Genomic DNA, 14,543 nt, shown 5'->3' with positions numbered 1-14,543 from the left:
TGGCTACCGCACCCGCTTGTGGGCTCCTCGAGGAACTCCCCCGTGCACACGGACTGGCTGAAGCCAAAACCCGGGCTACTTGGCCCCTTACAGGTAAGCCCTGCTCCTGTTCGGCGAGGCCGAGCCCCCGAGGAGCCCACGGGCCTTCCCACCCCAAGCAACGGGCACCGCGACCCCTCCGGCATTTGTAGCCACCCGAAACCCAGCCAGGGGTCCGGGGCTCACCCTGGCGGGCCCCCGTACCCAAGAAGGAGGAAAACCCGCTGTGAAGACCGCCGCGGGGTCTGAGGGCGGGCGGCTGCCACCGCACCCCTCCCAGCGCCCACCTCAGCCCAGGCAGGCTCCCCCACGGCCGCGCGCCTGACAGGCTCCGCCCGCCTCGCCCCTCCCATCCACCCTCCAAAGTTAAGCAGGGCCAGCCCCGGCCGCGGCTCGGAGGGGTGACCCTACCGCCGCCGCCCCCCCCCCCCCCCCCCCCCCCCGCCACATGGCGCGGGAGGAGCCGCCCGGCGGCGGGCGCAGGCGCCGCAGCGCTCGCCTCAGCGCCATGGGCCGCGGGGGGCCGGCGGCGCTTCTCGGCGCCGTTGCTTGCCTTTGCTTCCTGGCCCCGGTGGCTGAGGGCTTCAAGAAGAGGGGACCCAGCGTGACAGCCAAGGTGACTCTCGCCCGCGGCCGGGGCGGCTCCGCCGGCCGGGAAGCCTCCCCGGCCGCCGGCCTGAGGCGAGTCGGGATCGGTCGGTCGTGAGGGGGCCGCGGCGTCTCCTCAGCGGGCCCCCGAAGGGGCTTTTTTCCCCTGCCGGCTCCGCGGCCGTTGTCGGCGCCTACTGAGGGTGCGGGGGCCGCCTGGCAGCCTTTTACCCCGGTTTTAGAGTGTCGAGCTGGTCCCTCGCCGGCTCGCTCCTTCCCGGGCCGGATTCCGGGCAGAAAGGAGGCCCCTGCGGGGGTCGGGTTTGGGGAGGGCTCGGACAAGCGCCTTAACTTTCCCGTTTGATAAGTGCGTTGTGTGGTTGGTTTGGTTTTTTTAACCCCTTTGGGCATGCCCCCTTTCTGTAGCCGCTGGCACACCTCAAACTTGCTGGTTAGCTCAGCCTGCCCCTAGCTTACAGACAGGGTAACTTTGCGGTTGGTAATTACATCCTTGCTTCTGCCGTCTCTGCCGCCGCCGTAGGCAGCGTGGGGGCTGCGTGCGCCGTGGTGTCCGCGCTGCGCTGAGCAGTGGGCTTTCACCCGCTCTGGGGCTCAGTTGTGCTGTATTTATTTTTGTCGTACCCCCCCCCCCCCCCCGCCTTTGCTGAAACTCTCGGTGTTGTGAACTGTCACTTTATTGCCCCCTTGTTTCCCGCGCCCTGCCGCGACGGGCTTGGGCAGCTGCCGTGGGTCAGAACCTAAGCCGAACCGCGTCGTCCCTCGGAGCGCGCTGCCAGCGAAGCGGCGTGCCTCGGCCACGCAGGTCTCCGCAGGCGGGACGGGGTTTGCGCCGGAGGCGTGTGCGGTAATTGCTGCTGGCACTGCCCAAGAGACGGACTGGCGGGCCTGGCAGCGGGGCGGGGGTGGACCCGCTTATCGCAACGTACCGGCATCCCTTCCCAGAAAGTTTTTGCTGGTGCAGGAGGTCCGTGTTTGGATAAAGTAGGGATTAGATGTGTCTGCCCCCAACAACCTCTCCACCTGCACTCACGAGGGAGTGCCGTGTTCCTGGTGAAAGATGCCTGCACTGGTGAAAGCGTGGCAGGGCAGGGCAGGGGCAGAGCTGCTCCCTCTGGCGCAGCTTCAGCTTCCTAAGCCACAGGCTGTGCCTTTTTCTCTGAACTTCATTGTCACCATTGTCTACAACTGTCTACAGTTTCTAGTCCGTGAATTTCATTTTTTTGGGGGTGGGGGGTGGTAAATCTTGTAGGCTTTGGCCTCCAAATCATCTTCTGGCAATGTAGTCCAGTTTAATTGTGCCAATTTTCCTTGTCCAAGCCAGTCATAACTTTACAGAGCTCAGCAAATCACACCAGTTTTCTCTCTTTCAGCTTGCATAGTTTTATTTAATCTTTCTTCATATAAAAGGTATTCCAGATCTTTGAGCATCTGTGCTGCCGTTTTCTCTGCCTTTTTCAGGTTGGTTTTACCATTCTGCAATAAAGAAGCCAGAATTACATGCAGCACTCGGGGTGTGAACGCACAGTACAGATTTATACCATGGTGTAATTATGCCCATCTCTTATCCTTATCCATTTTTAATTATTTTTAACATTCATTTTCCTTCTGTGACCTTCACAAGTCCAGAGCCAAACTTTCCATCAAAATGCTCATCAAATCAGGCTCCAGATGTCTTTTTTGAGTGGTAGCCAATTTAGGACCCCTTATTATGGCTATATAGTCCTCTTCCACATGTAGTATTTTGCATTTGTTGTTTTATTGCCTGGTGTCTAGGAGTCTTTGCCCCCCCCCCCCCCCGAATAATTGAATACTCTTGGCTGTTTCTTCATTTTGATATACACCATCTTGTGTAAATTATATATAAGTTCATGAGAACCAGCCAGTCTTACTGGTGCGCTCTTTTTCATTTCAGTTGTGAAATACTTACTGCAAATTGTAAATAAGATTAAGTATTTATATAAATATTAATAGGACTGAAAACTTATAATATTTATTTTCTTTAAGAGTTTTTGGTGAAGAATCTGGCCAGATGTTTTTTGAGATTTGAGTTTGCTGTGTTGACCATGCTTACTGAGTTTCCAGAGAACTTGAGAAAATATGTTTAAAAGAACATGGTTTCTTTACACAAAAATGGCATCTAGGGCTAGCAAATATTTCTGTATTTGATCTCCTGGCCAGAAATGTGCACAGACATGTTATGTGGTGCGTAATTAAAGTGCAGAGCTTTCAAAAAATCACCAATCATGTAGCACAGCTATGTGGAATGTTAACAGGAAGCCAGGAACTTACTGTTTGTTTACAAGCACAGAATAACCTGAAGCAATGCTTTTTGGAAGTATTGGGTTTGCTGCTTAAGCGAGCAGCTCTGCCATGAATGAAAGCTTCAGGCTGGGTTAGGTTTACAACATATGGTGGATGTGTCTGCATGTGGTCTGTGCCAGTGTTTGATGTCACTACTATCTGGGGTCTTAGCTTGGTAGCCTTGGTTGTGTTACTTATATATGCTTATATATTTCAGGCAGTCTTTCTACTAGGACAACATTTCCAGGCAAAATAAGGTGTGTTTAGAAAACATAGGCAGGCAATACCCCTTACTTAGATAACCCTGGTGGCAAAATTCAGAGAGGTATGCTTATAAAAACGTTAAGTTAGTGAAAGTGTGCTGTTAATACTTTGGGAGCCACACATCTAAGTAGTATGTTATTTAGTGCCAAGTGCCAGGGAAATGAATGAGGTGTATCAAAAGGAATTTTATTTTCTTTATAGAGCTTTTATAGCATTAGCCAAAAGTTCAACAGTCAAAACCACATGGGAGATCAAGAAACGGTAGAAATGTTTAGTAGGACAGCGTGAAAGAGGCATTCACGTTGGAGAGACTGTGCCCATTTATTATCATTATTGGACTAATTTCTGAGCGTTGCAGACAAGTAATATTTGGTCAAGTGCCACAAGGAACAGCAAATACCACATAATAGGAATACACGTTGCTGTTTCCTAGAACAGTAATAGTCTTTATGTAACTTTTTCAGAACTTCAAAATGCCTCATTTCCTGACAGCTGTTCCTATTTTAAGTAATTGTTGGAACATTTTTGCATCTTCAAATATGCATTCATATATTCTGAACTATATTAAAATGCTTCATAACTCATTTGCCTTTTTGAAGTTGCATTTTAGCAACACCTATGTTGAAGCTTTTAGGCAATCAGGTGAATAATGTAGCCTGGTTATTTCTCTTATCAGGTTTGAATTCATATTTGGGAAAGCAACTCGTTGCTTGAGCCGTAGGATTTTCTTCCCACTGTTTGTCAATTTAACTAAATTTAGGCTTTCACCTACACTTAATCACATGCATACTAATGCCTAGAACAGTGAAGATTATGAGTGGATAGCAATACTGTTTGTGGGGACTGTCAGTACTGTAGTTCCTTGTTATTGTTCACTACATGGGAATAGCGTCATTGTTCTTCCTTATTTTCCTATTTCATCTTTTCTGTACAGCTTTGAAGATGTGCATTTCTGGGAAAAATCTTCTTGAACACTACCTTCAAACTTGTGATACAGCAGTCTCACTGAGCCCTTAAAAGCAGTAAGAGTCAAAATGTATAGTCACCAATTCTCAAACAGTTTTCTGCATAATCTGATTTCAGTAGCTCTGAAAGGATTTTTCTTGAACAGCACCCTCAGAAATTGAAGGATACTGTTAATACAGACCAGCCAGAAGCAGTTTGTTACCACCTTATGCTTTCAAAAGCTTGGCCTTTTTGTTGTGCTCACATTTTTATCACTTTTGTTGTTTTCATAAAAACGTTCAGGTGTTCTTTGATGTGAAGATTGGAGACAAAGATGTTGGCAGAATTGTAATTGGATTGTTTGGAAAAGTTGTCCCGAAGACTGTGGAGAACTTCATTGCGCTGGCAACTGGAGAAGTACGTTTGTGGTTTTCTTCTACTGTGTACTCAAGTTGGGATTGGGAAGTAAATATTTGTTTAATGCTGTTTCAATTGTGAACTGTCGATTTTAATTCAGTGGAGCTTGTGCAAGAGTGCCATCCCCAAGGCTGTGCACTGGTGCATGTCTTCTCATGTCCTTGGGGCTTGGTTCACAAGATGTAATTACGAGATGTTGGATATCACCCCCTCAATCTGTCCCTGCCATGCAGATCTAGCATGTAGAGGTACTGTGGTCAGATACCAGTCAAATAAAGACAATGGCTTTGATCACCTGAGTAATACCTGCTTTGTGGCAGTAGCCCAGCTCCATTCACCTGTATCTCAGTTTAATTTGTTTCTTGCCAGTATTTGTCTCCAGTGGTGGTATATTCTGTGAAATCTGGCCACGCACTACATGTGTACTTCCATGTGACTGTATAGAATTGGATGTTACATTCATTTAAAGAATTAATTAATTTTCTTAGAGAGGATATGGATACAAAGGAAGTAAATTTCATCGTGTGATCAAAGACTTCATGATTCAAGGAGGAGACTTCACAGCTGGAGATGGATCAGGAGGTAAACATGCTTAGTATCTTACAGGTTCCCTGTCCTTTTTCAAATGTCTGCTGAAAAGATGGGCAAAACAGCATATTCCCTCATTCTTTCAGCTCCCATAAATGAAAAAAAACCCCAAACACTTGTATTGGAGCATCTAGTACTTTTCCAAGCATCTTGGAACACAAGGCTGCAATTATTTGGATTTTCTGATTATAAGTATGTGTAGAGCTTCCTTTGTCCTCAATTTTTGCAGATAGCTCTTTTCTGTCTGTGACTTGTCCCCATTCAAGAAGCATGGCTTTGTGTGGTGGGCTGGAGCCACTTGACCAGCTGAGCTGCTCCTACAACATACTGTCTCCAAAAGACGGATGTCTCCGCCCTTCCCCTGCTCTGGCTTTGTGACAGCGCTCATTCCCTGAGGCACTCATTGATTGCGTGTATATGTGAACCAGTTCGAGTCATCAGCAGAAAACAGTGAAAGTGTGTAGAGGGAAGGCAGGTAGGGAAGGAGTAGGCTGTCCTTTCTGCCCTCGGGTCAGCCAGTTCTGTGGAACCTTCTGAAATGTGCTGTGGGAGGGAATTTCAAATCAGGGGTAGAGAAATTAGAAAATGAGGGTCATGTCCTCTGCCCTCTTTTTTTTCTCCTACTAACTTTAAAACCATAAACTTACTGGTGGTGTGAGTTTTTGCTGTTTGTATCATTTCTCCCTCCTGAGCCTCCAGAAGACCAGTTCAGTGAGCTAAGGAGGGCAATCCCAGTGCAGCATCTCGTGCATTGCATGCAGTCTGGCTTCTCATTTCGTCTCTTCTCTTATGCGTACATTCAATGTTAGTGATTTCCCTGCTGGGACAGAATGGGAAACACACATTCCTTTTCCTTGCAGAGAACAATGGGGAAGGCCAAAATACCAAAGACACAGTTTTAGCATTAAAGGTAGGCAGGGTTTGTTTGCCTGCTAATACTGTTTATTGGGATGGTATCTGATGGTGTTGGAAGCAGTGTACCCATTGTGGTAGGCACAAATAATGAGGGAAGACATCCTTCTGTTTTCAAAGTGGTGATCGTTTGAACAGGACTTAAACGGTTTCCCTTCTGAACAATTTTAGAAACATCAAAATCCTTATGTAATGATTCCATTATTATTATTCCACTCAGAAATTTCACACTGAGTCTTTTAAGCTAACTTCCATTTGTTCTTCATGTATTTAAACGTGTCTAAAGCAATTTCTTATCAGGAGGAGAAGTTGTAAAAGTGAAGACTAAAATTGTCACAAAACATGGCAACCTTATTTTTAGTGGCCATAATTATGTACTTTAAATTTGTTCAACAGGGTGAAGTATACTATTGTTCAGTGCTGTATGTAAGCAGGACCTTTGAAGGTACTCGGCTTGCTTGTTAAATTCAAAGGATAGAGCATTATGAGCTTTAAATACTCTCCTCTTATATGTGGTGTTTTAGCCTATCTTTACACGCAAAATGCTTTCAGTTATGGAATCACTGATGATGGAAGTGATGTTGCTGTACTTACTCAAACAATGAATCTTCAAGTCCTGAATTTATACTTTTGTTTTTCCCATTTTTGAACAAAGGTGGGATGGGGTGGGTGTTTGTTTTTTTTGTTTTTTTTTTTTTTGTTAAGGTTTGCTTTCGTATTTTGTGTCGTAGGAAGAAGCATCTATGGAGAAAGGTTTCCAGATGAGAACTTCAAGCTCAAACACTATGGAATTGGATGGGTTAGCATGGCTAATTCTGGCCCAGACACCAACGGATCCCAATTCTTCATCAGTGTGACAAAGCCTTCTTGGTTAGATGGAAAACATGTAGTATTTGGCAAAGTCCTTGATGGAATGGTAAGCTAAAATTAGTGGCAGGGTTAATCCAAGAAAATCTGGACAAATTCTGCTGCATTTTATCTGTGTTAGTGTAATTTACACTGTTGTGGTTCAAAAGTGTTTATCTAATATGTACATGGTAGAAAATGATAGTGAAGAGCCTGGAACTGGATGATTTAGAACTGAAATAGCAAATGGTGACTGCAGAAATGGAACGTAAATCATGCCTTTGGCTTTCACAGCTCTTGTTTCAGACCACTAACCACTGAAATGAACACTGACATCTTTGCAGATTACAAATGGAGTAAGTTCAGGTCCCCCTTTCACTAACGCTGTTAGCCATGAAATAATTTTATTTCTACAAGCTAAAATCTAATTTTGTAGCATGTACTAGCCATGGATAACACTTTCATTGTTACAGTTTTTAGAAGCATGTAAATATAAAGTTTACAAATACATGTATTCAGATCTGGGGGGAAAAAAAAAAGTAGTTAATTCCCTCAAACCATACACAGCTGCAAAACTGTACAAGGGCCAAATAGAATTTAAGTTCAAAAATGGTTCTTCCAACTGATTATACTTCCAGTAGTCTGGTTTTCCTTTTAAATTATTCCATTTAGTCTGTGTTTTGAAACGAACAGGGGAAACATGACCTGCTGCACTGACCAGTTCTTTGAGGAGTTTGAGAACCTCATTAGAATACTTGCACTGCACTCCCACATTCATATTGAAATCTGTTCTCATGAGCTACAGTAGTAGCTGAAAATTTTTGAGGAGAGACTTGGACTAAGTTTTAGTTTAGTTAGATTAATGAACAGATATCCAAAGCCAGGTAGTCAGTATTCCTAACTAAATTTTGTCCTTTAAAAATACTACTTTAATTAGTTGCCTAGCATGAGGCCCGTAGTTTACCTGTACCTGTCTGACTGGAGGGCTTCGTACCACACTTAAAATCTGTATATGTGTGTGTTACACTAAAGGTAGAAGCAGTCATCAGATTCCTTGAAGCATGGACAGTTATGCTGTATGATTAGAAAAATAATTATTGCTTATCCTTTATGTTCTCTGGATTCACTTTCTGCTCATAGGTTACAGATAGACCCTGTATGTGCTAGGTCGATTAGCTGAAAGGGTATTTTGTTGCCTCTTCATGATATTTTTGTTGGCTGAAAGTTTTTATAGAAGGGCAAACAGCCTTCCATGTGCTTCTGTCAACTGTGTGTGGGTGGTAGAGTGGCACAACTGTTAATAGGGGGTTGGAAAGGCACATGGGAACTCAACAGGGTAAAGGTCTTTGTTCAGAAGTTGCTTAATAAATTGTAATGCTAGGAGCACTTAGTTGTTTACCTGGTACCAGACTTGAGCCACTGGAGTTTCCTTGGCTAAACTGAATTTTTTTTTTTTTTTTTTTTTTTTACAGTCTGTGGTGCACTCAATAGAACTCCAGCAGACAGATGAACATGACCGGCCCCTTCAAGACTGTGTGATTGTGAACAGTGGCAAAATAGCTGTAAAAGAACCATTTGTAGTTGAAGTAGGTGACTGGTGAGAGCAACAGTCAGAATGGAAAGTAAAACTTGAGCACTTTTCTTTAAGGCCTGTTTTTGACTGATCTCAACTATCCATTGAGTTTTTGTCTCAAAACATATGAGGCTATATTTAGACAATACTTACCATTTGCCAATATAACAACTTGATGGAGCTGTCACTCCTTGAAATTCAGGACATACCCCACTAAATACTAGATCTTGCAGAAAAAGTCTTTCATGAAAAATTTTAGAACTAATTCTGTTTTTTCAAGGTTCTCTGGAAATTTTTTGCAATATTTGTTTCTGCCTTTTCAACTGAAAATATTTTTCTGTAACAGTATCAGCATTTTAAAAACAAACAAAAAAAATTAAATACAGGACTGTTTTGAATAAATAAACTTTGATTTCAAATAAATACTTAATGAAGAGTTTTTTTTATTTCCCCCCACAAAGGCCTTTTTTCTCACCTCAGTAAATTCTGCGAAATAAGCAGGGGGTGCTGCTTTCCAGGAAATGAGGTTGTAAGGTTAGAGCAGGGATGGTAAATTTCTCTCAATGTGTCAGATAAAGTCCAGGCTGTCTTTCAAAAACCCACAGTATTCAGATACAATCCTGTAACTGAGAAAGAGCAGCTCTGTCTATTGTTAAATAAGATCATCAGTTAGAAACTGATTAAAATAGAAGAGTCCCTTGTTTTGCAGCACAGTGAATTTTATAACACCAAGCTAATGTTATTTATGATAAAGCTGAAATGCTTTTTATTGCGGTTTTGCTGTACATCAGAGATGCAACTTTAGGTTCATTATTTTTGTAATGCTTCTAAAATAACTCTTAAGCTGACAACTTAACTGGTAGCTTTTAAAGAAGGTCACCATAAGGTACCATTTAAAGACAGCTGTATTTGTTAGGTTCTTTAAGTGAGTTATGTAGTACTCCATAGGAAGATGATGTGGATTATTTCTCTTGAGTTTCCAGTGTTGTAGAACTTGAAGATTGAAGAGTCAATGCCAAGATCTGACGAAGGACTCATCCACCTGCACAGTAGGCAGCATATCACTTAATCTTTGCAGTGACTAGTTTCCTGAAGGGTGTCCTGGAGCCCATGTGAGGCATCCAGACTTTGAGTGGCGCAGGGGAAGAGTGAGTACCTACAGCACAGAGCTTGTAGGTACCTACTGGCACCCCCCTCTCAAGGAACAGGAAAACACAGTGGGCAGGGATTTACCTCGGGTCCTCCTGACATGTCATTTGTTCTTACAAGGGTGCTTCTGTGGTTCACCATCCATACCTGGGGCCTCTCCTGAGGGTAAAGACCGACACTTCTTTTCAGAGACCTGTGAGAGGATTACAGTCCTCTTTAAAAACAGAGCTAGAGAAGAATGTGTTGAGGGCCTCTAAATTTGCCTAGTACTAGGCAATCAGACTTGCATTTCACCCCTGTTCACTTTTCTACTAACTGCTTAAAGTAAAAGTCTCTGGGAAGCAGTGTTGGGAAGTAAGAGTGAGAATGCCTCAGACTCCCTTGCCCATATAGCTTTCCACTAATAGCTGAAAGCTTTCCTGGATGTTGATCCTGGAGACAGTGTAGAGAATTCTGCTACCTGAAAAAGTGCTGCAGTCACAGGCCTACCTTTCATACAAGTCCCAGCTTTTCACCAGCCCCAAGCAGCTTTAAAACAGATTTAGTAGTCAGCAGGAGGCAACCCATGCATCTCCAGGATCAGACTTCTGTTGTGTCTAGCTTTGCCATTACCACTTTTATGCAACACCCTTCCTCTGATGAACCCAATGACTTGCTGGCTGTTCAATTACACTGAATTTTTTGCCCCAAGATACACACTTTTTATAAGCCTAGGATGTTCAGATAGCATGGTGCTGAGAGTTTTAAATGAGCAGACACCCAGGTATTTTCTCATGCTTCATGTGGAGTATCTGTAAAACCCATCTCTGATGATACAAGCTCAGAAAAATGTCTTGTTTGAACAAACACCAAAAATACACTGAAGCAGTACATTAATGTTGTAGTAATTTATTTTGTAATGTCCAGTAGCACACAAAAATTTCCAGTTAAACCTGAACAAATACATATATATAATTATATATATATGTATCAGTTTTAGTTTTGTCATTTTACTACGTAATCATATTCTTGCTTTAGCTTACCACAGAGTTGTATGCTCTGTGACTTATAAAATGTTAAGATATGGAATACAGTCTGCAAGTTGATGTGACAAGCAAACATACACACAGATTGGATGTCGTAACTGAATGGAGGTGCATAAATGCCATGTAAAATCTCCTGCTAGATAAAATTATTTCAGCTGAAATCTAGAAAATTTCCTGAGAGTGAGCTATGTATTATTTCAGAATGTGGAGGCATGTTTTTGCCTTAGAAACTCTTCATACACATGCACTGGCTGTTTTCCATCCTGATATTAAAAAGCAGATTCAAAATAATTTAAGAAAAATGAACAAAATACTTTAAATCGCTTTCAATTTCTTCTTGCTTTAATATTTTTTTTTTTTGGCAATTTCTTACACACTCTTCTCAGTGCCAGCACTTTTAATCCATCCACTGCCAGCAATGGGTAATGTGCTGGGAAAAATCATGGTGTAAAAATGTTTAGTGTCATTTATGATAGAAATTATAGAAATAATTAGTAAAGCTTTCAATTCTTTTGAAAGGTTAGGGCAATTCAGTGTATGACTTTCAGCTTTTAGTGTTAAATAGTTAGAGCATGTCAATATATAGAATGTATCACTTAACTTCAATACTGTTGTTTTCATATCTTTTTTTTAAAAGCAGCAGTTGTAGTGACATTGATTTTATTTAAAAAGATATAATGCTTGAACTTAAACTGAGGTTGTGGCTCTTGCTTCTGAGCATAATTTTCACATCACAGAATTTTACTCCTGTTAATTCCATCAAACATGTCTCGGAGACTTGCTTCAGCTTCTTCTAGCCACGCATCACCTCTACCTGGGCAGTAAATGAGGGTAAAATATTCCATGTAGAATGCCTTCTATAACTACGTTTGGAAAGTCATCTGAAAAAAAAGAAAAAAACCCTTGCTTTCTTATCTATGTCAGTAAAATATAAATGTTTTTGTGAAACTTAACTAGGTAAGGCCTTGTATAATTTGGGTTACTGCATCACTCGCTGTTTATCCGTGTTGGGGATGTGCTATTAGTAATGCTGTTTCAGCACTAAAGCCACTTTAGTGTAGCACTGGGCATTGCATGAATGCGCCGCCAGATTTGTAGCTTATTGATTTAAAGGGATGTTCTAATACTTAATGCTGCTAGGCTCCAGCTCTTGATCTGAATCTTTTCTCACAAGGAAGATGGATTACACTGGCAATTCAATTTCTAACAAAATCTCAATATACTTGAAGAAATTCCAAGATTGCTACTGGGAATACTTCAAAGCTGTTTTTCCATTGTGGTTTACAGCAATGTTTAGACAGAAGACTTGAGGATGCCTGTACAATCAGAGATGATTATTTGAGGCAGGAAAATTTCAGGCTGTCTAATCAACATAAAGTGTCACGTGTTACAAAAGGCATCCTATAGTATCTGAAGGAAGAAAACCCACTATGTTCTTACCACAGATGTAGAGGAAACTGGCACTTAATTTTCATGTTAAATTCAGCATGAAAGAATTACCTGATAGAGCACAGTAATAGATCCACGCAGAGGAATGGCTGGATGTACATTACTGAAGTGAAAATACTTTTCAAATGCACCAACTCCTGCGTTTTTAATGAAGGGTTCACTTAAATCACTGGGCATTAAGAGTAAGAATTTCTGATGACATCTTACAATCTTAAAATTGCTAGTACACTAGGAAATGGATTTGCTTAGAAGAACAGAGTATTTGTGATACAGAACTTCCACACTAATCACATCTTTCCATCACCTATCAGCCTACAGGATATTCAAAAAGGGGAGAGGCAACTTTCATAAAAATCATTAGATACTTGATAAATTAGATCACCTAATGTGGGTGGGAATTAGGTTTTGCCCCTAATTCTTTTGCTGAAATCATTTTGGAGGTAAAAATAGTGAGCAAAAAGTAGATTTGGACTCAGTAGGAAAAAAAATAATCTATGTTTGCGTGAAGGTGTTACCTCATAGGTATTATACTAAAGATATTATAAACAGAGATATTTTAGGATGTTTTAATGAAATGCAACCTCCATCATAAACAATATATGCATAATTCTCCTCAACTTCTCATAGTAAATCATCATTATAAATTACTTGTTCATATTTTGAATCCAATAATGATTCCTCCAAGTCCTGCAAGCTCAGCTATCCCAAATCACCCTGGTAGAATAACCGTATGCTGTTGTCATTAATGTTATTAAAAATACACTTATAAGGGCAATCTGATGCTTTCCTTCTAAATTAAATGCTGCAGTTCCAGAGACCAGTTTTTACTGGTTCTTCTATAACATACAGTATATATAGGAAAATGAGTATTGATTAAAAAGATGATGCAACTTTACAGCATCAGATTTACTGTGAGGCTTTGTTGCTTAAAAAAATCAAGCATATTAATTAATTTAAGTTAAATGTATAAATACATCGAAGCAGTCTTGCAGATCTATGATATACAGCTTAAAGAATTGTCAGAACAATTTTCAAACAAGTGACAGTAAATCTGAGATTCCATTTTTTAGCTTCTGAGGTATCATATTCAATTTGCAGAATTTTAGATTTTTCCTTCATTTTTCTTCAGAATAGTAAGTAACTGGTTTTTTCCACCCCCTCAAAAAGAAGTAGCCACTTTACACAAAAAAAGTGATGTGCTCATGCGCTCAGACTGTGTTAGATACATCATGAAAAAGTGACTTTGAAAATCAATGTGGTATGTAACTGTGAATCTTATTTTTGGAAAGTTGCCTTGCAACTCAACAATGCTTGAAGTCCAGTCATTAGAATAATGGCAAGACTATATTTTATGAAGACAAGTAACAGTGCAATGAGGGGAAAAAAAAAGTGATGAGTATTATGTTTGAAAAACAAGTATTTATTTCTTTAAAATCCCACAAATACACAATTTCCTATCTTACAGGAAGATGTTAACACAGGCATTCCTGTATCCAGGAAAGACAACTCCATCTCTGATTCAATCAACTGTCACAATTCACCATCTTCAGAGAGTACACACAATGAATGGTTAGTTGCTAATGGACACTTAATATTGGCCATAGTTTGAACAACCTTGGCTGCTTTTTACAAAGGAATCAGAGTCTATTAAATTAAGAACTGATCTGAGAGAGAAAATTTTAGAAAGCTCATCTGTATTTTCTCTTTGCTGCAAACTAAAACCAAGAAGAATTAAAGGCAATGGTATTTGTGTAAAAACTTTGTTTCTTTCTAACTAGACTTAAGTCAACTTGTAGAACCTCTAGACTTACAGCTTGGGTTTCTGCCTTTTTAAAACTACAACTCACATTCTAATTTGTGTTTTAATCCATTGTTAAAAAGCATAACTTGCAAATAAATTTGATGTTTTAGGGTCTTCAAATACAAAGAATATTCACCTAATTCTAAATATTGTGTGTCAAGGCCAAAAAATGCCTTGGCAAAAGCCTGAAAAGTCCTTTGTTGCAGATGTCATTAATGAGGCCTACTTAATATTTAAATATGTCACGCATTAGAAGAGACTTTTATCTTACTCCAAGTAAAGCACTACTTAAAAGAGTAGTTACAAAATTCATTATAAAGTTGCTAATGATTTCAAGAAAAAGAAGCTTAGCTTTACTCAGAGCACACATTAGGGAAGGAAGATAAATACCATCATAGAACCGCAAAATCTTGAAGAGAAGTCTTAACAGCAAAACCTTACATGTGGACACAAAACATTAAGCGCTGTCTTCATTCTTCAGGATAACTGTATATGAAATCCATTTTCTCTCTTAGGAATGGTATGGAATTAAACGATGTTCATAATTTACACCCTGCTCTTGAGGAATCCAAGTTTGCAATTACAAGGAGCATTGAATAATAAGATTAAGACATGCAATGTGGCT

General features: G+C 41.0%; 2 protein-coding genes across 4 annotated transcripts in view; one reads left to right on the top strand and one right to left on the bottom strand.

Annotated features, from left to right (window-relative positions):
- The first annotated feature begins 469 nt into the window (after positions 1–469).
- PPIC (peptidylprolyl isomerase C) lies at positions 470–8,917 on the top strand. The gene is made up of 5 exons (XM_069776781.1): positions 470–655; positions 4,462–4,575; positions 5,064–5,157; positions 6,807–6,991; positions 8,394–8,917. Exons 1-5 carry the CDS (start codon positions 488–490, stop codon positions 8,520–8,522), a joined length of 690 nt encoding a protein of 229 aa, XP_069632882.1. The 5' UTR covers positions 470–487; the 3' UTR covers positions 8,523–8,917.
- Positions 8,918–10,515: 1,598 nt separating this feature from the next.
- SNX24 (sorting nexin 24) overlaps positions 10,516–14,543 on the bottom strand; it is a 95,555-nt gene continuing 91,527 nt past the window's right edge. For all 3 annotated transcript variants that reach the window (XM_069776785.1, XM_069776784.1, XM_069776783.1), the window contains one exon: positions 10,516–11,549. In XM_069776785.1, coding sequence (XP_069632886.1) covers positions 11,479–11,549 — 71 coding nt within the window. In that variant the 3' untranslated portion in view covers positions 10,516–11,478. The remainder of the gene's footprint in view (positions 11,550–14,543) is intronic.

Source organism: Haliaeetus albicilla, chromosome Z, assembly GCF_947461875.1.
Source record: "Haliaeetus albicilla chromosome Z, bHalAlb1.1, whole genome shotgun sequence".
NCBI lineage: Eukaryota > Metazoa > Chordata > Aves > Accipitriformes > Accipitridae > Haliaeetus > Haliaeetus albicilla.
This window is presented reverse-complemented; position numbering and strand designations above follow the sequence as displayed.